General features: G+C 32.3%; 1 protein-coding gene across 2 annotated transcripts; it reads right to left on the bottom strand.

Moving 5' to 3' along the window:
* Positions 1–1,154: 1,154 nt before the first annotated feature.
* LOC125053911 (ras-like protein family member 10B) lies at positions 1,155–25,685 on the bottom strand. 2 transcript variants are annotated; one of them, XM_047655530.1, is made up of 4 exons: positions 25,373–25,685; positions 21,304–21,387; positions 4,478–4,626; positions 1,155–2,152 (listed from the first exon to the last, which is right to left on the bottom strand). In XM_047655530.1, the coding sequence occupies exons 2-4, from the start codon at positions 21,377–21,379 to the stop codon at positions 1,535–1,537; spliced, it is 843 nt and encodes a 280-aa protein (XP_047511486.1). In that variant the 5' UTR covers positions 21,380–21,387; positions 25,373–25,685; the 3' UTR covers positions 1,155–1,534. The 2 variants fall into 2 exon arrangements, with proteins under 2 accessions (XP_047511486.1, XP_047511487.1); XM_047655531.1 differs by lacking the exons at positions 21,304–21,387; positions 25,373–25,685 and adding an exon at positions 7,986–8,112.
* Between the last annotated feature and the right edge of the window lie 184 nt (positions 25,686–25,869).

The following is a 25,869-nucleotide window of genomic DNA, read 5'->3' on the forward strand; positions in this document are numbered from 1 at the left end:
CTATTATATATACAGTAATTGTATATAATACTGAAACAAATAATTTTCTAAAAACAATACTGTGCTAGTCTGTTACTATCAATAGCGAAACTGATTCTGTAGCACTAATATCGCAACTTAGGCGTATCGTTTGTCTTTATTACCTACGCAAAGCCAAAACCATAGTGATTTTAATAGAGTTCTACGATGTAAGCAGGAAGTGTTTATCATAAAAATAAAAAAGGATGTTTGTAAATTTAAAAAATTGTTTATACAAAATTAAAATCACACCAGCTTCAAAACGTCTCGTTTATTGTGATTGGTCTGTTTCACTAGAGATGCTTTCGATGAATCAGACCCAAACGAAGCGTTTCTGTCATGTTTCTTTTTAAATATTTTATTAATTATTCCCAATCCCCCCTTAAGACCATTTAAACTTATATTATAATTTACTCTTCATGGTGTCACTATATAGTAATATAGAATAAGAAACCTTAGAACAAATATATAGTATAGTATTTTTTTATTACAGCTTAATATTATACCACACTTAAAAGATAGTGTCATTTGTATCACACGCATAATTATGTGCGAAAAAATTTACAAAAACTTTATTAAATTCGGTGTTCAAGATAGCTTGCATTGTCTATATTATTATAAAAGTGCTATTAATACATCTGGCAACGGTGCGTAGCAAAATACTATTTATTGTTTCGCAATAAATTTAAGATTATTTAAATTTTAATTTATATTAAACTAGGTACAAATCTGACAATCCATTAAATTAACATTAAATTACTAGAGATAGACGAGTATTACAATGTGTTATGCCCTAAGAATTGTATGTACAAAAGATCGAATAAAGTTTAATTTGAGCAATAAAATTGATTTTAGAAATGAAATTGATATGATGAAGTTGCTAATTTGTACATCTATAATTGATAAAATATTAACTAAAACATAGCTATGTGCTCTCTTATCAAGTTACGTTTCTCTCGACTGGATTTATATTATAACGCTGAATCCCAATGCAACAAGCTTACCACTATGATACCGATACTGCATTAAGTTTGCAATGTCTGCGCTTTTGTTAGCAACAAATCAACTGAGATTTCTTTGATTACTCAGGGAATATAAGTCAATAAGAAACTAATTTAAAAAAGCTATTTCATGGAGACGAAAATGCGTCAGCTATTAATAAATTTTCACAAAATAACAATGATGGAGCATCGGTTTCTAAAGCGCCTGCCATGTTAAGAGAATTAGTTACGCAAAGAAAATTTAAAAAAGAAGGAAGAGACAAATTCAGTCTGGCGCTAAAAAAAATCATAGAATAAGTCAACAAGTATTACTCAAAACACAAAAACTTAAATTATGAGACAACCAGTAATATATAAGTTTAAGTTTAATTATTGAATCAGTAGTTGAAGTCACTATAAAGTTATTTGGTTACCTTGCTGCATCAGACACTACAGGCCCCTTTTACATATACCTACTCATGGTTTGATGAAAATGAAAGTGTCCTGAACACATATCGTTTCAACGCCGAAAGATGCTAAGCAACCGCACATCGATTCTCATTCGCTTGCCCTGTTGATGACTCAGGGGGAGGTTCAGCACTCCTGACCCCACCAGTACACTCTAGCGCATCAATCATCTCCATCAACTCCTTAAACACAGCGATGACTCGCCAATTATACTTTGCCGAACACTCAACGTAACCACACTTCCAATGCTTACGCACAAGATTAACTATGTTCCTCCGCTTTTCACGAGAATCACCACACGCACTCTCCGCCATTGCCAACTGCTGCAAGCCACTGGCAGCTGTAGGTGCGGCGCTGCATAACAAATCCTGCTTATTGCCAACCACAAGAACGGGTACGTTCCTCATGTCTCTGCTCTCAACCATTTGATCTCTCAACGTTCTAATATATTGAAAGGTTTCGACATTGGAAAGATCGAAGACAAGTATATAGGCAGTGGCATTTCGAAGTCCGTAAAATCGGTAGTGGGCCCATTCGTAATACGAATTAATGGGAAAATAGGGGATCACTGGCACGTCTGTTATTTTCACCTCGTACAGATGTTCGTTTATTATTACAGATGGATAAAAAGTATGTTTCCGGTCAGTTGGCACATATTCTTCGGAGAAATCGCTCCACACGAATTGCTGTAACAAATGTTAATGTCAGTACACAATAGCTAAAGACGTATTAATTAATTAGTTACTAATATCAATTTATATTAGTATTATAAATGCGGTAAAGCTGGTGAGGGTGTATGGGGTAGTTTAGCAATAATTATTAACCTGAAAAAGTTAAAATTTAAAAACTTTTTGGTTGTAGTCGGATTTGCAAAGTAATTCTGAGAATACCGTTGAACGATAATGTTTCTTAGAAACGCTGCCTTAATAATGTAGTAGAGCTTGACGACCTATAAAATAGGCAATGACTGCATATGCAGTAGACAGTAGACATATGTCTATCTTTTATATTATATACAAACAAGTCCTCCGCTGTATCTATAAACTCAAAAACTACGTGGATGTTTTGCGGTTTCCATCAAAATGATTCTCTAGGTGTCACGGTTGCCCGTGCGAAGTTTGGACATTATTTATTTATTTCGTATTCCTACAGCTAACAAAAATTATATATAATAAAAACAATTACACTAAAAATATAGCCAGAGATGGAATTCATAATATTTTCCTACAAAAAGATTCAAAAATTTACAAAAGGGAACGAACAATAAAAATTATTCATTACATTTAACTAAGAGATACCTAATTTGGCTGTGTTGTATGATGGTGTAAAAGTGAGGGTAAGTACATATATATATATTAATCTAAAAAGTAAGACTTTGTTTTTTCATTTGTTTGCTTAAACGAGTTCATTTGCAAGAACTATTGGTTAAAATTGAGAAGATCTTTTTGTGTCGCATAGTTGATTTATTGAGGAATGCTATATAGCCTATATGTACGTCATGTTACGACCAAATTAGAATGTTGTGAATAAGATATTGAATGAGTTGCTTTATGAAAATAAAACGTGCCCAGCACCAGCTAGAGAGATCCGCTAAAAATGTTTCGGACACTTGACAGTTCAAAGCGTCGAGTGCTCTACTAACGAACATGGTAGCCTTTAGGCTAAATCTATTGAAGAAAATGAATCTGTTTTATGTTAAAATGCTTTATATTTTGCGTTGTTTGCACTCATTAGCCGCTTTATTCACGAGTTAATTAAAACGGTAATGATTTCTTTTGAGTAACCGTTTTAGTATTTGAAATAAGCGCTATCTTCATCCAAAGCTCGTTTAATCGCAAATATTAAGAGCACGTACGTTGATAATGCTTCGTAAAAGCCCATTTGGATATTATGAGGTTGCGATGTTGGCACTAATGAATAAATAATGAATGCTATTAAATAATGTTGTTTTGTGTTTAACATTTACGGCAGAATTTCAAAATTTAATATCATTCGCATAGCGCTAAGAAATAAAGGTATATTTTTAAAACCACATTCTAAAAAACTGAAGTAGGTTATCAATTCCGTGTGTGTTTTGTATATTTAAGCACATCTCCTCTGTCCGTGTACTGATCAGGTTAATTGAGGTGTCAAATGACCGAGTTATTTGAAGGGAAAGTCGCTGAAAGATTGTTATCAGATGGATAGCTTTCAGGATATTAACTGAATTATCTCATGATAACATTAATACCAACTATTTTCTAAAACTTGAATAGATTATTTAGTGAGTTGATGAAATTTTATCGTTTTAAAAGCATATTTGTTTGCGTTTATCGTAGTACTGATTTTAGATACTAGATAATTAATTCACGAAAAATATATTACACGTCGTAAATTAGAAGATCTGTAGGTGTTAAATCTGTAAAAGTTATTATTGTCCAAAACTTTAAGATATTTACGAGGGACACACTCTAAGGGCGACAATTTATCTTACATTATAGAATGTGTTTATCAATTATATTATATTTAAAACCAGTATTTAATAGTATGTTTTACCTACCAGGCAACTGATTAAACAAATAAGAAGCATTACATAGATTATCCCGCTTAGGTTCTATTTCATTTCTGTTCCATTTTCAAAAAAAATGCTTTCCATCTGTGTTCCATTTTTTAAAATTATTTTTCTACAAAACAAAAAGTATCATAAAACAGTGTAACTATTTACTTTTATTCAGATTATTCCGATACATGTTAGCCAAATAATACAAAAGGCTTATTTTCTGAACAAAGGGAAGAAATCCCTTTGGAATTGAGGTATTTTGTTGTACACAACACAAAAGGTTCTGTTTGTTCGTGCAAATAAGATACGGTAACTGTGTATGCAATGTGTTTAAAGCAAGAAAATAATTTGTATTCGTATTTGTGTACTCAGTTGTTTATCATGATATCGCAGTCACACATTAATATAAAATCCATAAAGAGTAGAATAAAATTATCTCACTATATATATTTTACAGAAAATAACTTTTCACCTGAATGATGCTAGTCTTCCCCACAGCAGGTGCCCCAAGAAGAACCACTTTGACCAGATCCAGGCTGTCGGGGCTCGGCTCCACGCTGGGGCTTCCCCCTACCGCTAAAGTTCCACCCCCTCCACGTTCAAGGTAATCCAAATCCAGCTCTGCAAAATATTAAAGTCATATTAGAAGTATTATGGAAATCTTTTTACTAGGTACATGATACTTTTTGACAGAATTGAATTTATTTCTAAGTGCATTTTTAACATTCGCTCGAACGGTGAAGGAAAACATCGTGAGGAAACCGGCTTGCCTTAAATCCAAAAAGCCGATGGCGTGTGTCAGGCACAGGAATTAGATTTAGGTTGACAAAGATCATGAAACAGTTACAGAAATCTGAGTCCAAGGCCTAAAATGGTTGTAGCGCCACTGATTTTTTAAAGCTTATTACCTACTTTTATAATACTTGTAGATGACTTTCAAACTTATCTTACAGTGTGATTAAGTAATCCTAATAAGTCTAGCAACTTATTATTAATACATATGAATATGTATTTTGAATAATGCGTTTGACAGTGAATTATTTAGTGACGGATTATAAATGTTCAATTAGACTTCAGTTAGAAAAATATCTGGTTAGTTAAGTTCGGTGGCGGTTTTTAGATGAATGTTCAAATAAATGAAACTCTCACTGTAATCGTTTAAAACATGAGCTTATAACTAACATAAAATTAGGGGTAGTGGAGCTGCGACGAACAATAAACTAACTTAACTTATTGAAAGGTTCTTAAATCTAAGTGACACTTATGTTACCTAAGTGTAGTTGTCCTCTAAAACGAGAATGTTAGCTTACAATTAATGAGTACATATTTGATTAGCTAAAGCCTTCATTAATTACTATCAAAACTGACGTATTACAATTTATTGGCTACAAGTGTAAGATGATTGTTTACATTTGGTTTGCGCTTCTAATTATTAACATAAATATATATTGTATATGTAACTTAAATAATTAGGTTACATAGCTCGTGTCACACCAAAAATAAAGTGAGACAAGATAATAATGATGGTGTTTCTCGAATCATAAAAATGAGTTATTATTACATTGTTTTCACTATATTTCCTTCAAATTGTGTTAACACTATTATAGATATATTATAGATTTTCGAAAAAAGGTCGAATGGTATCAGTTATCTAAAATAATATTAAAAATTAGGTGACTAAATAAGGTGTGAGGTGTGTAAGGTGTGTAATGATATCGAATTTAGTCGCCGAATAGGAATCCGGTTAATTTAAATTAAGTTAGCTGACTAAGGTTAATGAATTATTTATCAAACGTCCGCGTCGGTTAAATCGAATATTCTATTTGGAGTTTCATGTTTATAGCTTAATTATTTATATTAAAATATTATTATGTGACCTTTAGACCCATAAAAGTAATCATTTGAAAAATATAATATTATATCTATAATTCAAACCAAATTTATAATATAAGCAATATTTTGATATTCCATTGAAGTTCATGAAAATCAGTTCAGAACCACAAAAAAGTCGATCCTCATTTTAAATCAATCCAAAGGCTAGTACTGTAGTGCGTGTGCACCTTTAGTATTTCAAAATGGATGAAAATCTATACAATGCTAACTTTATATATTCTCTAGGTTGTTAAAATGACTCATGAGCAAATCTAACTCTATATTCAAAACAAATTACAAAATAAATCCGTTCATTCTACATTATTTAAAAAAAAAATTATTTATTAATTTGTCACATTCGTCAACAGACTAGAAACTCAAATATACCCATAATTTTGCTTCCCACTACAATTACAATCTCTATTTTTGCGATGCGTCTGCGCCATCTAGGGCGTAATAAGCCTTATTTAAGAAATAAAGCGAACTCTCAGACTATTGCGATACAATCTTGAGTAAAACAAACAAAACACTATATCAGGACTATTTACTGGATTTGGCGAAACTTCAAATAAGTGTAGTGTATGATGTTATTCTGTACGTAAAAGAAGAAGCTAAAGCATTTCCTTCCAAGGTTTATTTAGCTTTCAGAAACAGAAAGAAGACACATGAAATATAAAGTTTTTGGATGCATCCTACAATAGGTTTACTGTAAACGAATATATACATACAAACATGACAACAGATAGGAAAGCCGAGTAGATAATACAAGACAGGGGACAACAATAAAAATAATTATAACAATGAATAAAGTTACAAGGCTTAAGAAAAGTATAACAATTGTTTCTTAAATGATTGATAGGCATAAAAGTTCCCTGTCACAAAGAGAGGAGATTTAATGCCTGAAAGTCTGTCATAAGACTTGACATGTCATTTAAATAGTGTAAATAATACCACAGATAAAATTAGTACACACGGAGCAGGCATTTCTGCGTCTAGTTTATTGATAACTTTTAAACTAGTAGCTGAATCAAAAACGATTTCCACCGGGCATCAAGCTGAATATGCGTAATAAGCCAAATAAATATATTGTACAAAGTCAAAAAACTTTTGAACAGGTTTCTTCAATTTTATTAGGGGTTTCGGGTCTATGATGTGTACAATATACATTATAGTTGATTTCCCGGTTGTATACCCAAACCACTAAAAATTTGATAGCAGCAGAGCAAAGGAATATGTGAACTGTGATTACTTAACTATGTAAAAGCAGTAATATCTTCTGCAAAGAATGAATATTATAGTATTGTTAGCAAGCATTTCGCTTTACGGTGATTGGTATTTATAATTAGTTCATATATTTAAGTATAAGGAGCTCCCTCCAGACAAGTCGCATACCCTCCATATATATTCTATTGAAACGCTTATGGTTAGTTAGCGATATCGATAACAATAATTTTGGTAGCCAAACGGACGTAGAGTTGTCGAACGCTCAGTCGATTCAATTATATGATAGTAGTCCAACTTTGTCTATGGTTTTATTAGTGAACGTCAGACATCAGTTAACATTTAAGGTTATTAGATATTATGAAATTTTTATTAATTTACTGAAATATTTCGCTTAAAAATTTACTGATATTTTATAAATTTGAACGTATTGAACGATTTTATGGTGAAATTTTAGCAGCTGGTTCCTAAATTGAATTAAATATAATAAAAGAAAATACATGTGTAATATTAGATAATAAATTTAAATTTTATAAAGTAATTAGTATGTGATACAGAAAATGAGTAAGTGAATGAAGAGGGATGCTTTGAGAGGATTTCCTTTGAAGACGTCAAGAGAAGATATTAGAATTCCTTTCAACGTAATTTAATATTAATTCTAATACGTTTTGTAAAAGTTTATACATTATAATGTATGTATTTTAATATATTACAGATGTTTTATATAGTTTAAATTCTATAAATTATTATGTTATACAATGATAATAATTATTTAAGTAAAAAACTATTTAACCATGACATGATACTATTCAATAACAACACAATATGTGTTGTTATTGAATAGTATCATTGAGTAGTAAAATAAACACTTTTGTTTTTTAACTTACCTAAAATTTTATTTTGATTATTACAGTTTCCTTTATTTTTTTTGTCATCCTTTATATTATCTAATCTATTCATTTCTGAAATCACATAATTCCGCACATGGACACTGAACGAATTACCAAAAAAAACACTAAAAGGATCTTATTATTACAGAGAAAACCTTAGAAAAAAACGTCTTTCTCTAACGAATAAATACATTTTGTGAATAGCGGATGGTGAAATCCATAGAAACGCACCGCAGAGTAAAAATGCAAGCCTACGTGAATTTGGCGGCAAAGTTTGCGTGCGAAACGGCCATCCTACACGGCGTAACCTCCAAAACTGAAGCCTGAAGTGTTTCCATCACGCCTCAAAGGCACGTACTTGGTTCTTTCAATTACTTTAAGACTTTCCCTGCTAAGTTTTCCCGAGAATATAAAAGCACAAGAAATTTAAAAAACCCAACAAAACTCACTCTACACTATTTTTTTTTTCATTTGTTTAAAAAAAATTCAATTTCGACTCTACTCGGATAGACTAAAAACAAATGTTAATATCAAACAAGTATTATTTAAGCAAGTAGTGATAGCAACTAACGAATTTCTGTTATTTAATTAAATTATTTCAGTTATTATTTAATAACATTTGTATGAGTAAGTTAATAATAACACAATATCCTATTCATCAACATCAAGTATGGTATCTGAATGAAATGAGATGTTTCATATTTTTCTTTGTAGTTCCGTCAGTTTGATAGGCTTTTGGGAGCGTCACTTGGGATTAATATTGGGGCCCTTGCTAGCCAAAATGAGAAATCTGTCTCATCTTACGGTAATATTTTTTGGATTAACCTAGTTTCGTAAAGAAAAATAAGGTTCATTACGAAAAATTTAGAATTATGGTCGTGTATTAATACTTGTTTTGATCATATCGTTGAGTGTTGGCCTAGTGGCTTCAGCGTGCGACTCTCTTCCATGAGGTCGTAGTTTCGATCCCCGGCTGTGCACCAATGGATTTTCTTTCTATGTTATTTAACATTCACTCGAACGGTGAAGGAAAACATCGTGAGGGAACTTGAGGAAACAGGAGGCTGATCACTTGTCTATTAGTTTGACATTTAAAGAGGTTGTAGTGCCACTGTTATATTTTTAATCATCGAAAACGATTCACATTTTAGTGAGCTACTGTCAATTTTAAGTCACTTTATCGCATTTGTCTTTGAAAAACACGAAATTATAGATGAAAATGTTTTATGTAAGTCGATGACGCCTACGTTGTCTTTGCTTTTGCATGGTTTATACCTAAGCGCAGGAAACGCACTAATCAAATTCAAATTGTCAAGTCTATTTGACAAAAGTGTGCGTTGTCTTTAACAATTTTATTCGATTATTGTTAATCCACACGTAAGTTTTCTTCGTCTTGTATGATCTACCTTTGTACAATTAGTTTTGAAAAATAAGTAACTTCGCAGGGTACATTATTAAACATCCTTTACATTTGATTAAGAATGTTGATCACGAAAGCCAAAAATATCAGAATGGGAGGAGTAAATGAATTTATTTTTAGAGGAACGCGTTTAATCGCGCTAGCTAAATTATATGAACAGAACTAAAATATAATTAATGCACAGAGATGTTTATATATAAACCAACTTATTTTATGTGGAAAATTTTAGAGTTTGCCAAACATGAATATTCAATGTAATGGAAATTGCATGTTCAACAAATTGTAACTTGAATAATTTTAGAGAGCAATTTAAACTTATAATAATAGTGTATATTCTACGGGCAATTCATTATATGATGTTTTGGCTTTATGTGTATGGCTGACAAAGTGCGGTTTCCGAATAGACTAACATATAATATTGTAGTTATACAATCATATTTAGAATTAAACACTGCTAGTATAGCTGTATATTGTTCTCAACATAACCCTATTCTTACATCCAATACTTATACTACTACTTGCTCGGTCTACGCCTTTGACTCGCGAAATGGTAGTAAATGTAAATTTAGAATCTATTTAACATATTTTCTGTTGACGTTCATAAGTGTACTTGGTTACCAATATGAATTTTGAGTTTTTGAAAAAAAATATTTAACTCAAAACTTTTAATTTCTTAAACTCAGTTTTAGTGGCTATTTGAAAGCTTTTCATTCGAAACCAAGTTTCGATACAAGGCTTTAAAGTGTTGCGTAATTCCAAAATCGCTGAGGAAAAATGCACGGTCGCAGTTCCATACATGAATTTGTGGAATAACTTGGGCGCGTTCCAGAACACTATAAATTCATCTAAAAATTCCTAAAGTATACTTGGAAAACATTTGATACGATTGTAAAATAAAATGGCAATATTGTCTATGAGCTGCTTTTCCCAGATATTCGTGGCTCTCACTTTTTCTCGGCTTTTATATATGGCATAGATGATGATTACAAAAAGATAAATTATCAATTAAATGAAGAATTCAAATTCAATTAATAACCTTCATAGATATTATAAACTTTATAGATAAGGACTTTATTTACTTTTTTAAAACATATTAAGTTTATATATATTATATGGCTGGTCATTTATTAGTTTTTTTTGGATATACCTACTCAGTTTACCAGGGAGAATTTGGCGTTATGGTAGGGGAGCCCACGATGCTAAATGGGGATTTACTCGAGCGTCGTAGAGACCTATTGGGATGCAAAGCTTAGATAAAAAGAAGAAAAAAATGTTATATGATAAATTCCTTTTCATCGGTGGGGGAAGCGGCTATAGATAGTTAAATATGTAAAAAAAAACTGTTGCATGGACATCCTCGAGCGCGTCAGATATTGATAGCATCTATGCCCTACGTATTTTTAATAATGTACGTATGTTAATCTGATCGTTTGCATGATGCGGGTGGTTGTATTTAAGGGTTGAAAATTAAAAAAAAAAATTTTTTATCGAGCGCGTCAGATTTTCTAAGGGAGTGTTAAGTGCACCAAAAAAAAGCTCTCATTCACTAATCTGACGATTTCGATGGGACGCAAACCCACAGCCATTTTCTTAATTTGCAAAAAAAAATCGCAATTTTGAAATACTCAAGCGCGTCAGATTAAGATATATGTGGTTCATCTTTATGTTCTAAACGTACTGTCTCATAATCTGACGATTATCTAGAGGGATTCGCCTGATCTGACAAAAAAAAAATAGAAAAACGGTTCACCTAAAGGGCCATCCCTGCAACTTCCCGCTAATTCCATTCCTGGGCGCTTAAAATTAATATTTTGAGCTCGCTGAGTTCAAAGAAATAACATTTCTATGCATTTGAGCTCTCCAAGCTCGAAAGTCTGATAGAAGTTTCATAGAACACTATTTTTGGAATTTTCAAACCGCAATAACTTTTGAATGGATCAAGCAATTTTCACGCGGTTGGCGGCATTCGACGCAGTTTTATCATCCTCATAAGTCATTTTGCAATTTTAATTGATCGAACCACAAATTTCGGAGTAATCCCGAAAAAACACTTTTTCGGGTTTCTTTCGTGTACGATATCTCTCGAACGAATCAACCGCTTTTGACCAGCTTGGTGGCGATCGACGTGGTTTTTCAAGCTCAAAGGCGGATTAGTTTTTGAAATTGATCGATAAAGAAACCACTTTAAAAAAAAATATTTCTTATTTTTTTAAGATTTTTCAAAATTTCTCAAAATCTATCGGTCCGAATCGGTTCAAATTCACAGGAAATGTAATTTTGAGGGAAATATTTAGAACTCCGTTTAGTAGATTCCGATTGGTTTAAGGAAATGTAGGCATCACGCAGCTGCACGCATTTAACTTTATCGACGAATTTTTGTTATTTCGGCTTGCGGAAATCGTCAGATTATATATTTTTCATTATTCTTGAATTATTTCCTTCAAAATAAAAAAAAAATTAGCTACGCTCGAGAATGTCGAGATGACGTTTTTTTTTTACAACTTTGTTGCCCTCCCCTTTTTTTCCGTCACTCTCAAATTGTCAGATTAGTGGAATATACACTTTTTAGGATGTAATTAACTCACCCTACCTTAATCTGACGCGCTCGGGAATTTCTGATGGTCAATTTTTTTTTACTAAACTGATCCTGTCTCCTTCACGTGCGACCTTATATATGGGCCTCATATTTTGTGGAGGTACTTAACCGGGTACAAGGTATCCCCCTATATATTAATCTGCCGCGCTTTAGTAAATCCCGAAATCCCCTCTTGGGCTCCCCTACCATTATAAATATCGTTTCAGTGAAATTTGATTTTATATGTAAAAAATTCATACTTATGTCTATTTTTATTAGTCTGACGTAATATCAAAAAATGTGAGCTGCTTCAAGTAAGGCAAAGTGACAAGCGAAACAAGGCAGATGCTTGCTTAATAATCTCCGGTATATTTGGTCAAAGCACCAAGTCTCAGTATCAAAAAATAAAGTAGCCATAATGATCACCAGCCTTTGAAAGAGATCCTACTATAGGAATAAATATTTCCTCTATATGATATTATAGATATGGCTATATAGCGTAGAATTTTAAAACAAAAATAAAAAATATTGTTCAGAAGCGGTGACTAACAGGCGAGCAAGACTCGTTAAGAGATGTCAAGATGCAGGTGCCCTGAGTACACTTAAGAACCTCCAAAAGTGAAATACAGACCCTTGAACTCACTCAACACGGATAAAATAAGATCCGCAAAAAGGTGTATGGATTTGTTGGGAAATATCGTAAAAAAATATAATTAATAATATCTTAATGGTTTGCGCTAGACACTGTCGTGTCATCTCTCAGGACACTTCTGAACAATATCATTTTTCATACATTATTAAAGTTCTAGAATATATAGCGACTTCATTGTTTACATAAAAAATAAGATGGTTATGGGTAAAAGTCCAGGAAAATAAAACATTTCGCCATTGAATTAAATTAATAACAACCATAGACCATACTTTAATTGATAAAACGTATCAATGGCGTAAAATCACAAAACATCTCCAGCGCGGTGTTGCCATACATATTATGTTAAAATGGTTAATATGCCATAAAGTGCGCTGCTATAGTTCTGTCCAGAAAAGTGATGATTGATGTATTTATAATATAACTTCTACTAAAGCTAAGAATATTTAGTTAATGCCTATTACCGATACATTTTCATCGTCATTTCTATAAACAATGCCGTATATATTTGTTATTGCGTTTTAAACAATATCAATAAGAATATGTTTTGTTTGTATTTGTTCGATATGATATTAGTAATCATTTCAATATAAATTTATTTACAATATCAAATTAGAAAACACTTATAAAAATATATAAATAAAAGTTCTTACATAAATTATACCTACCATAAAGTATAAAATTGTTACGTAAATTACATTAAAACGATATTACGATGATTTATCTACCTCATTAAAAATACATTAGGAGAGTAAAAGGGGCGTTTTAAAGCATATTTTATTTACTTGAATGGAAAATATGGTTAATTACTACTGACAAAATTTACTATTATTACTACTTAACTGATGCAAAAAGCCTTTTTCCTCTGTTAATAGAAAAAGGCTCTTTTATAGGACAGTTTTTCAATAATTTATATTCAAACCATATACTGACACAATTTAGCAAATATGCTAGTTTTGATAGTTATGTTTGGATTTTTTTATTACTGCGATGTTGATATTGGAAGTCAGATTTTAAAAAAAACATGAGTAATATAAAATATGAACAAAATGCGAACATATTATAGAACTATGTATTTTATAATAATAAGAAATCCAATGGCGCCACACCCTAAATGGGTTTTGTATTCTGTTTTTTTGGTGATTTTGTTTATTTAATGGACAAGTACAGCCAAACTTGTCATCGAATTTGGGGTTAAAGACCTGTTTACACGAAAAATCCATTTGGCATATTACCGGGATTTGAATGCACAACCTCTGGGGTTGTGATTAGTAGATCGTATTGTTTAGGCCTAGTGGCTTAGGTATTATTTGTACACAAAATTAATTGCCTTGCGTACCTATGAAGAACACCTACTACTTTATTTATTATTAAAGGATTTTTTTTCACATTAAAGGGTTCGTACGAGTTAACTTGGACACACTACGAGGTATGTGAAGGAAGGAAATGACAAATGCGCCCCATGCAGGTGTGTTTGTGTTTAAAGAAAACATTATGTTCTATGGAACATGAGATTTTAATTTCATCATCATCATCCGTAGTTCTATTGATGAAGTAAGCTTTATTTTGATATATTAACAGTTAAAATAGGCATTAGAAGAAGAGTTTTTTTGGGAATGACCTACGAAAGGTCAACAAGATTTATTGACACAAGTATAATACTTACGTTACGTTACTTACGTTACTTACGTTACTTAATGTTTTGCAAAACGCACGAGCTTACCGGCAGCAAATTATTACCCTAGCGGGTACACACAACAGCGCCATAAACTTTTAAGACAAAAAATATGATTCCAGGGTCGAGAAATAAATAATAAGTGTATATTATTATATATAAGTGGTTCTGCTAGGTAATTACGATAATGAAATATATTAAAACAATAACTATGAATGACACTTTATTTAGTATTCTTATATTTCATTAGACATGGCTCAAATCAATTACTTCTTTCAAATCACTAGATAACAGCGGATATAATATCCCTATTCGATATATTGTTACACTCTACAAACAGAAGTTTTATTTTCAGGCAAAACGTTGGCTGTATTCAATAAAGGACAACAGGAAAAAGGTTTTGTGGACTTACAAAATAAAGGATCCGTGCAAACAACGTTATCACTGAAATAATAGAAGGTACTAAATGCCCACAACAAAATTTTAGAAAGAATCGCTGGAATATTATTTGTTTTCATATCAAAATGCCAAAAGTAAAACTGAAACTCTCGTTTCTAAGGACTATTTTCTATTCGTGGAAATAAAAAATGCCTAAACCGACAACCTTATTTCTCGCATTGAATTGAATTCTTAACCTATTTCCCCGACCACTCAATCGCTCGTTATTCAAGACCATTCATGCAATGGAAATAATAGATTTGAATTATATTTTCCAGACAAAAATTTCATGACTGCAAATAATAATAAATTATTATAAATTACGTTTAAATTTGTCTCTACCAATATTATTAGGAGAAAGGAGAAAAGCGTTTTTTGTATATAAAAACAATTTAAGCGAAAAAAAAATGTATTTGAAATTGGAGAATCTATTGGTACAAATAGTTTTTTATTTACATTTCTATTGGTAGGGGAGCCCACGATGCTAAATGGGGATTTACTCGAGCGTCGTAGAGACCTATTGGGATGCAAAGCTTAGATAATAAGAAGAAAAAAATGTTATATGATATATACCTTTTCATCGGTGGGGGAAGCGGCTATAGATTGTTAAATATGTAAAAAAAAACTGTTGCATGGACATCCTCGAGCGCGTCAGATATTGATAGCATCAATGCCCTACGTATTTTTAATAATGTACGTATGTTAATCTGATTATTTTTTTTATTATTTTTCATTATTCTTGAATTATTTCCTTCAAAGTAAAAAAAATTAGCTACGCTCGAGAATATCGAGATGACGTTTTTTTTTTACAACTTTGTTGCCCTCCCCTTTTTTTCTGTCACTCTCAAATTGTCAGAATATACACTTTTTAGGATGTAATTATTTCACCCTACCTTAATCTGACGCGCTCGGGAATTTCTGATGGTCAATTTTTTTTTACTAATCTGATCCTGTCTCCTTCACGGGCGGCCTTATATATGGGCCTCATATTTTGTGGAGGTACTTAACCGGGTACAAGGTATCTCCCTATATATTAATCTGCCGCGCTTTAGTAAATCCCGAAATCCCCTCTTGGGCTCCCCTACCATATTGCATAAACGTATTTAAAAACAGCCATAACAATAATATAATTAAATAAAATTTCCATTAATTAATATTAAATAAAAAAATGTTAGTAAAGGACACCTAACAAGCCTTTATTTCTTGTTCACTGCGTTCAATACGCGAAAAAATATTCATGAAAAGTAGCTTTATAAAATATTTTGCGGAAACGCTTTATTCCTTGAAAACCTGAAAAAATAAGCATTAATCTTTTCAGCGGAAAATCAAAGATTTTTATATAAAAAGCTGTTTCAATAAATTTTCCGCTTCGACATGGGTTTTGGAGATTGATGTTGCTTTTTACAACTATCCTGACTTTTATGCCGATAACTTCTGCTTGTACGATATAATAAATTATATCGAGTTACTTTCTATCATTATAAATCGATTTTTTTGATTCCCGCGATTTACTACAACTTCTTAAACTACTTGATAGGACGCGCGGAATAATTCGCGTACTATTAGATTGCTGTTATTGCTCACAAGTAAATAAATATTTGTTTTTTTGGGTAAATGTCACACAAATTCTTCGTCACGTTGTTTCTGCTGGCGTACTATATGTATAGTTAAACAGGAGGCGGTAGTAATCATTAATCTGTATGTTGTAACAAAAATGTTTCACAAACAATTAATAGATTTTTAATTCACTAGTGTTTAAGGATAACAATTTTTACAAATAAAGCAGTGGCGCTACAGCCTTTTTTAGGTCTTGCACTCAGTTTTCTGAATCTGTTTCATGATCATTTTTAAATCTAATAGGCAAGTAGGTGATCAGCCTCCAGTGCCTGACACACGCCGTCGACTTTTTGGGACTAAGACATGTCGGTTTCCTCACGATGTTATCATTCACCGTTCGAGCTAATGTTAAATGCGCACATATAAACAAAGTCCATTGGTGCACAGCCGGGGATCGAACGTAAGACCTCAGGTATGAGAGTCGCACGCTGAAGCCACTACGCCAACAATGTCTTAATAACATTGTTTTATATTTACATTCAATATAATACATAATAGATATAGATAAATACATACGAGTATATATACTGTGTTTCAGCTGCTTTCGTTTGGTGGGGATTTGTATTGTGTCACGGTTTTTTCTTAACCAATAACGAAACGCTAACTATTTTACTTTGGTACACATGTGTTGTTTTAAAGTGTAAGTTAACAATTTACAAATAGAATAAATTAATTATAATTATGTGGGATTTAAGGCTATGATTTTATTTATATCTATAGCAGTTTAGAAATTAATAGTCGAATCTACCAGGTTAACAGAAATATGAAAGATTTATAAGTAATTTCAACCAAGAGCACTAATGAACCTCGAAACAACCGACCAACTCGAAATAGCGTAAAAACCATTTGCGGCAAGGGTGGCGATGTTAACTGTAGCCTAGTTTTCAACGCCTCTCACTAGTGCAATTACTGGGCTTATTACCCGCCTAGAGCCGCAGGTAGGGCTACATAAGTGTCAGTAAATTGCTGCCTGTGAAAAATGAGAACAGCTGATTACCTGCAATCTAAAACAAGGAAAAGACTTAAGAGAACAGACTGCATTCGCCTGCTTCTAGGATTCCTTAGGCCCGGTGTGAATCGAGGTCACAAACTGTATCATTTCATTGTTTAACCGTTTTTCTGTTCCGCATCACGACTGATTTTTTTTGCATTAAATTTTGCAGGACTGAGGGATTAAGGTAAAAGGGTATTGAATTGTATATATTTGGCGAAAAACTTGGCGATTAAAAAGAGTTGCGGAGAGTTTATTGCCAGTTCTTCCGTTCTACGCCCTTAATTTGAGAACTGGCAGAAAATGTAAAATTAGTGTATATTGCGTTACCTATATGAATAAATGATTTTGACTTTGATTTCTACTTTAATTTATTAGTAAATTAAAGTAGTATATAAGTTAGTATATTAAATCAAAATAATTTTGTAGCAATTAAATATTAAGAATCGAAGCCAAAATAGTATAGGAGCAGAAAGCAGAATAATAGTAATTCTGAGAAAAATTTGTCGTATCTACCGAACTAGTTAGATAAGTTTATATCTGCACATATCTTACAATAAGCTCAAAGTAAATTTAAATCGTGTAGATTATATACTTTAATATTTTAACAATATTAGGTTATGTGTCCAAATATAAAGTCAAATAAACTGCTATGGGTCAATTGAATATTGCCCCACATTTTATAAAACTTGGAATTGTTCCATATGGAATATGTTCGATATTATTTTACTGAAAACGAGGTTATATATGCACTTTGAACTACATATTCGTTGGTATTCGTTTGACCTTCGTTACGGTTATGATTTCCTGGTACTTCGAAACCCTGATTCCCGGAAAAACGCCTGAAAATACCTTTTAGCAAATAAAGTACGTTAAGTTTTTCCAATGAATGATAATCGTAAAGTAAAAGTTACAAGTTGAAACATTTTTATTTCCCGCATTGCGTTTGTGTCAATATATTTGCTCGCATTGAAAATAAATAGCACAGTGTGTATTCAAAGGTCAGCTAGATTAATAAAATTATCCCCTAAGATGAGGGTTTCAGACCCTTATTAAAACTTTCTTCAAATGGGAATACAGTATCTAACCAGGGGCGATGAAAGTGTCTGATAAATTAACACAGTTCCAGTTACGTGAGGGACATTCAAAATGATAAGAAATAGATTTAGTACTTAGTATTGTCTTTTATTGACATAACTTTCACACATTTGATAATAAAACAATTTTTTACCGGATTGAAGTTATCAATCATTAGTCACCGTGACCACGCACGCTGTAAAGCACGCGAAACGTCGGTTAAATTTAAAATTATGAAAAATTGTAAATACATAACTTCAATCCGGTAAAAAATTGTTTTATTATCAAATTTAGTACTATTTATGTATAATATTGCTGGAGGTTTTCGTCACATTTAAAACGTAAATTAAATAATCTTTTTTCCCTCAAAGAATTTAGCGATGGTGGTTTTTTTTTTTGAATACCCCATGTATCGGTTAGGGCTCCAATGTTTCCATCAATTTATTATCTCACGTCTTTGTTTAAATATATTTGAAATATCAGAACAGTTGAAAGAAATCATAGACTAAGCGAAGCTTTAAAATATCACTTTCAGAAATAAATAATATATTACTTCCTCACAATATTATATAATGAAAAAAACCATTAGACAAACCATCTGCCGTACCTACTCAAAAAACTAAGTAACTAAGTTGGTGGTTGGTTTTCGAGGCCAACAACAATAGATTTAAAAAAATAATCTTAAGAGGAGGCACTAAAAAGCACTTTTAAGTACAAATGTGAGTGGGTCCTAACAGTGGTGATCCAAAGTGAAATGAACGAAGCCTCCCGCGGGGCGTCTTTGGTCTATGCTCCACACTCAACTCGAGACGTAATTAAAACAAACATAGTTAATTTTTTTGACATAATAAAGGTTATATATAATTCTTTGTTTTTCTACTTACATTTTGTGATGTATCGAAAAAGCAAAACAAAACGTTTCTATATCAAAACTAATGGCAGGAATAATATGAATCATTGCGGTATCACATTTAATTATTACTACGACCTATCATATTGTTTACCTGTTTTAAATAGTACGTAAAGCACATATTTGCTTTGCAATTTCTTCAGGCGTTAACCATTTGGCTTCAGTCCAAATGTAACCGGTTAAAAATAGGGAATCTCGCCAATTTTAAATTAAAACGTAAATGAAATGAATGTTGAACGTTTATTAAAGGATACAATTCCTTTAATGAAGGGTATTAAAATTGTATAAATGTGCAATGATAAAATCAACATTCCGTTTAATTTTGTATTTACTATTTAAATTTTATACTACAAAATTGACGATATCAAATTCAATTAACAGCGTGTGCTTTTTTTTATTGGAAAATTATAAAAATTGCTATGGGAAGCACTTTTAGTTTTAACATGATTTCGAGGTTAACTTTAAAAAATCTAAAGTAGTTAAGCTTTGTTATATCATAATTTGTTTATTAATCTACTCTGTATATAGTTTCTTAACAATAGTGTCAAAAGCTTTAAATTTCTTCTTTAATCCGTCATTTATAGATGCAATATTTCAAGACATTATACATTATTCTGTATTTATTACAATAAATACAGAAATCACAACAAGCTGTCAAAAATGAACCATATCACATAATAAAAGAAGGGTTTAACAAACTACTTCAACTACTACTTATTAAGTATAATTTTTGCATAACTTATCGCAACTCACGAGTTAATCAAACTTTAGTAATCCCGCGTCGGTACTCAATTTAGTTGAAATCGAAGTTAGACACTTAAAACTAATGCTGTTTGTTAGCTACAAAGCTCTCCCGTATTACAAACTTTGTCAATTGAACTCCGGCCCTTCGAGTTTCCATAATCAATGTGCTTTTACTTTGTTTGTGATCGTTATAATAAATAACAATTTCTATTGTTGATAGAAAATATGTCTGTCTGAAAACGGTAAACGCGAAATTCATGTAAAAAAATTATGACAAATTATTTTACATTTATTAAACATAGTATATCTTATAAATCTTACTAAACTAGTTTCATAAAAATATCGCTTTTTTTTCTTTTTTATTTGGACCACAAAATTAAGACAAACCCAATTATATAAATTGACATACATTCAAAAATATAAAAAGCCTATCCCTATAACTTGTGGACACGACCAGCGAAATACAATAAACAGTGATAATACAAACAACCATAAAATTAAAAACTATAAAAGATTTAAACTTTATTTAACGTTATCCTTTAAAGTAAAAGTTTAACAACATTTTTTTTAGAATCGCTTATTCAGACATAATAGAACGGCTAAACAGTCCAAGTAGGTTCCGTCGCGAGGTCATGGTACGAATTTTCAAATTCATTGAACGAAATCTGATTACCGCTGAGGTCGTGAAAACACAAACTAGCTGGTTTATTCAACGTTATGATATGAATAAGCGATGCAGTTCAGTTATAGGTTGTCAATAGACTCGCAATAAGAGCTCATGGTAGTACGATGATGTTGAATTATGAAATCGAATAGTATTTCGCTTCATAATATAAAGATGTATAATCTATATGCATTATCTCGTGCCTAATAGTTGAAATTATTATTTATCAGTGGCGCTACAACCTCTTTAAGTCTTGGCCTCAGATTTCTGAATCTGTTTCATGATAATTTTTAAATTTAATAAGCAAGTAGGTGATCAGCCTCCAGTGCCTGGCACACGCCCTCGACTTTTTGGGTTTAAGACATGTCGGTTTCCTCACGATGTTTTCCGTCACCGTTGGAGCAATTGTTAAATGCGCACATAGAAAGAAAGTCCATTGGTGCACAACCGGGGATCGAACCTACGACCTCAGGTATGAGAGTCGCACGCTGAAGCCACTAGGCCAACACTGCTCAATAAATAGTTGAAAATGATCAGTTATTTTGTTTAACTTACGAATAGTGTACGTCTTCTTATCGGAATGGCGTGATGTCCTAGTTGTTTGTGACGATCTTCGCTTGCTGTACCGCATTATGTAACCTAAAACAAATTAAATTCATAAATTACTGTTGCTATTTCCTATAATTGCAACATAAGATGGCGTTCAAGGCGTAGTGTTATGGTGTAATGTTAGTGGGGTAAATTAAAATAAAACACAATTAATTGCGAGAAATATATGTTATTAGAAAAATGTTGTATACAACCTGCATCATACAGCCAGTAAATAGTGACACCGGATTGATTAAAATATAGATAAATATACTATGCTGTTTTAAGAGGCATACCCCTAACTCCACGATACGAGATTTTTACTTGCTACGACACAGAAAGAGACAGCGATTCTTTTCCTTAGACAGCCTCAAACTTTTGTTGCCTCTAAGCAACAAAAAGGGGAGCCATAAAAAAGGTTTATAAAAGGAAGAACCAATCATCTTTTTCTGTCAATTCTTGTTTCCAATGTGAAAACATTACATTACATGAAACCATTAATAAAAGTCATACTTCTCTCTTCACAAGTTAAATCCTTAAGAACTAGATGTAGCTATAGTTTCAATCATTAATCTTGGGCCGTTAATAAAGTTTCTTAGTTTTTAAGTCTAAAGATAAAATGAAGATAAAATGTTAGTTCTTGAGAACTGTCGTTAAGTCTTGTCGGTTCATTGTTCTGTTTCTAAACTAAGTTTAAACTTGTCGTTCTTAAGAATTGTCTTGCTAAATGAATTGTGAACAATTTAACTTTAGATACATTATTACCTCGTGTTTCTGAAAATAAATAAAATTAAATAATAAACTTGTCATGAAACTGGAGTGCTGACTGATGAGTGAATTCCTATAAGAAAAATGATTCTATGTCTATGTGTAAATTTATCTATATTTTTTTTTAATAGTATAATTACTTCTAGTTATATGAAGCATATTTCTTTGTAAATATCAAAACATAAATAAAAATTAACTAAAGTCTACGCATTTCTGAATAATAAGTTATCCATGCGTTATAATTGTTCATACTCTTTTGAATCCTTTAATTTTGTATACCTGACACGTAATTGTTTTTTTTTACAATCCATGTTTCGACTCTAAATATTAACCAAAGACATTTTAGTGTCCCTACGAATGTTCACGAAAAAAATCTACTGGTGCGCCGGAGTTGCAGATTTTCTGATTTCAGAGTTGTGCTACGCTTTTTTAATTTATTTACACTTTGTTGTACGTTTATAATACTTGTAAATTGTAGTTTATGGTACCATTTACAAGAGTAAAGAAAAAATTGTGGAACGGGAGGCTGCACAAAAATGTATTTAAACTTTATATTAATAAAGACAACTAAAAACTTAGCAACAAACTTACTAAGAGACAGACAGAACAAAGCTTAGCAAATATTTTTTGGATAGTAATTACATAAATAAACAAAGCGGAAATAAATATGTATCACCGTTCCACAACTGAGCGTTTTTCAAGGCAGTTTTTGCCGCGCACCACCACTTTGTGGAACCAGCTGCCCATTGAGGTATTTCCGAACCAATTCGACTTAGGGTCCTTCAAGAAAAGAGCGTACCGATTCCTGAAAGGCCGGCAACGCACTCGCGAGCCCTCTGGCATTGAGAGTGTCCATGGGCGGCGGTATCACTTAACATCAGGTGAGCCTCCTGCCCATTTGCCCCCTGTTTTATAAAAAAAAAAAAAAAAAAAAACAGGCATTTAAAATCCCACAAATTACGGCAACCTTGAAAATTTTAGTATCTATAATATGATATCGTAGTCGCTGAAAGACTCACAATACCGTAATTTCGTAGCCATACCAGCAATTTGACGAAGAAGTTTCGCAATTATGGCTTTAATCTTGAGTTTCATAAGTTTAGTTATCAAAGATAAAGAAACTGCAATATTGCTTTAGAAATAAAGTTTTAACTAGCGCGAAGATAAAGCTGCAGCTGCAATTTAAAGAAACGTTTTACAGAAATAAAGTTTTTAATTATCTTTTATTAAATTTCTTTGAAATAACGTTATTGTTAGCTAAGGTAACAATGAAATTATAAAATAACTAACTGGTCGGGGGAACTTTCTTGTGCCATATAAATTATTTCTAGACTACTTCAATTGGCTGTATTGAATATAAACTTTAAGACCTCGTTTAGGACGTCTAAAGGGTAATGGTATGGTTAAGTAATGGTAAGATTCATGATTGAAACTTATCGCTATGACGAAATATAGGTATATCGAAATCCAATACTTCCTCGTAGTACGTCGTACTTAGCACTAAGTGTAGATATTGAATCTGAGCGTGAATTACTCTTACTCTAGTCATGTTGGTAGCCTAGCGAGACGTTCTGCACAATTCAAGTTTTAATTTCAACAATATAAAAGTGAGTACTCTTCCCATAAATCTAATGGTAAATGCTCAATTATTTCATTTGCTTTACCAACAAAACAACAAATCGTCTAATACTTTTATCATGGTCGTTGTACATATTGTATTCCAGTATATTAGTTCTTCATAAAAATTCCGAATACTAAAATATTCTGAAATATAAGGTGCATAACGTGCTCCCAATAAGAAACGAAGCTTTCCACTTTACATAATGTTAAATTAATGCCTGTTATAAGCTTCTTAACAAGCACCTGTTGTTAGCATTACCATAATTCACTTTCAGTTTTAAAGCATACACATTTTGATAATATAACAACACAAGTTCGACAAACCTTGTTTGAACTTTTTTACTAATAAGTACTCATTTTGTACTTAATTCATCATCATCATTTTGTACTTCAATAATTATATTTTTTATAGAACGGGGCTAACGGGCAGGAGGCTCACCGGAAGTTGAGTGAAAATGCTGCCCATGGACACTTGAAGACGTCCATCGACGTTGACGGACGTCAAGGTGATACGGGTGGAATTTCGTATTCTGCCTCGACGTCCGATGATGAAACTCAGCAGGTATTAATCCGAACAACTTCTCTGAAAACTCTGGAGAGTACCATGGATGGTAAATGCGGAAAAAGATGCAGAGTAAACCCACATCTTAACGCAACGCCAAAGGATCAAGCCGCTCGGAAAGGGATTGGTCGTCGACGACTTGAACCGCTCTTCGTTGAATACGGTCAAGTGGAAGAAGCCCAGAGGAGAGAATAGTACTTCATGTGGGGCCGAATTTGCGTTTTATACAGTTGCAAACGGTGGCCCGAAGCAAACTGTCATGCCTTGCTGAGCACACCAAGCTTTTCGGAGGCTAATTTATCTTTTCCCTCCAAATGACCGCGAAACTGAACGTCTGTCGTTCGATATGTCAACGCCAAGTATTCCGATGCTGGCTGTGGCTTTAAGAAACACAAAGGGTGTTTTTTAGCGGGAAAACTTGTGTCTTCTTAGGGTTAAATTGGACTAGAATTGATCGCATGGTTATGTTTTTAATAACCATATAATAAAACAATAAACAGAATTCCCAGTTTTGAGAGTTGAGAAAAACCAGAAATAATATATAGATATACAATATCTGCCTGAGCAGTGTTGGCCTAGTGGCTTCAGCGTGCGACTCTCATACCTGAGGTCGTAGGTTCGATCCCCGGCTGTGCACCAAAGGACTTTCTTTCAATGTGCGCATTTAACATTTGCTCGAACGGTGAAGGAAAATATCGTGAGGAAACCGACATGTCTTAGACCCAAAAAGTCGACGGCGTGTGTCAGGCACTGGAGGCTGATCACCTACTTGCCTATTTGATTTAAAAACAATCATGAAACAGATTCAGAAATCTGAGGCCGAGACCTAAAGAGGTTGTGCGCCACTGATGTATTTATTTGTTGTATAATATCTGCCTAGGGTTTATAGGACGCTATTTACAGTCAGTTATGGAAACTATTTATATATGTTTAATATAGATTATTCATGTCCAGAAATAAGGTAAGAATTCAAACAAATTATAACTACAAGCAAGTGCCTTGATGTTTTCTAAGTTCTTGTCAGGATTATTCAAATGCTGGAAAAGGTTCACAATAAAACTAAGTATATTGGCCATAGCAACTTACGTTTTAAAATCGGCGAAATGTCTATAAATAATCTAGACACAACCTTAGCCACAACACAAATGTTTATCTGAAACACGAAGGTCTAATATTCTAATTTATAAATTGTTACCTAACATAACACAGTCAACTAGTGGGTATACAAATATCATTTCTATACATTTGAAACATATTATTATCGATTAAGCTCAATATTTATTATTATCACTAATTCAAAAGTCAATTTTAATTGATAAACCGTTTCATTTAATAAATTTTATGTCATTAATAACAAAAATAAGGTTATTCTCTATTCGCGTATTTTTGCCTCCGACGATTGCTTTTGACAGAACCATTAGTGTTGCTATAATTAAACATTCAATTCACAAGGATTTGTGGTCATATTGTGAAATTTAAAAAAAAATCATAGTAATTATACGCCATAGATACATTTTTTGTAAACATAATCTATATTTAATTTTTTTTTTACAAAATATGTATATCGTTTTGGAAAAAAGCAC

The sequence above is a fragment of the Pieris napi genome, chromosome 11 (assembly GCF_905475465.1).
Source record: "Pieris napi chromosome 11, ilPieNapi1.2, whole genome shotgun sequence".
In the NCBI taxonomy this organism is placed as follows: domain Eukaryota; kingdom Metazoa; phylum Arthropoda; class Insecta; order Lepidoptera; family Pieridae; genus Pieris; species Pieris napi.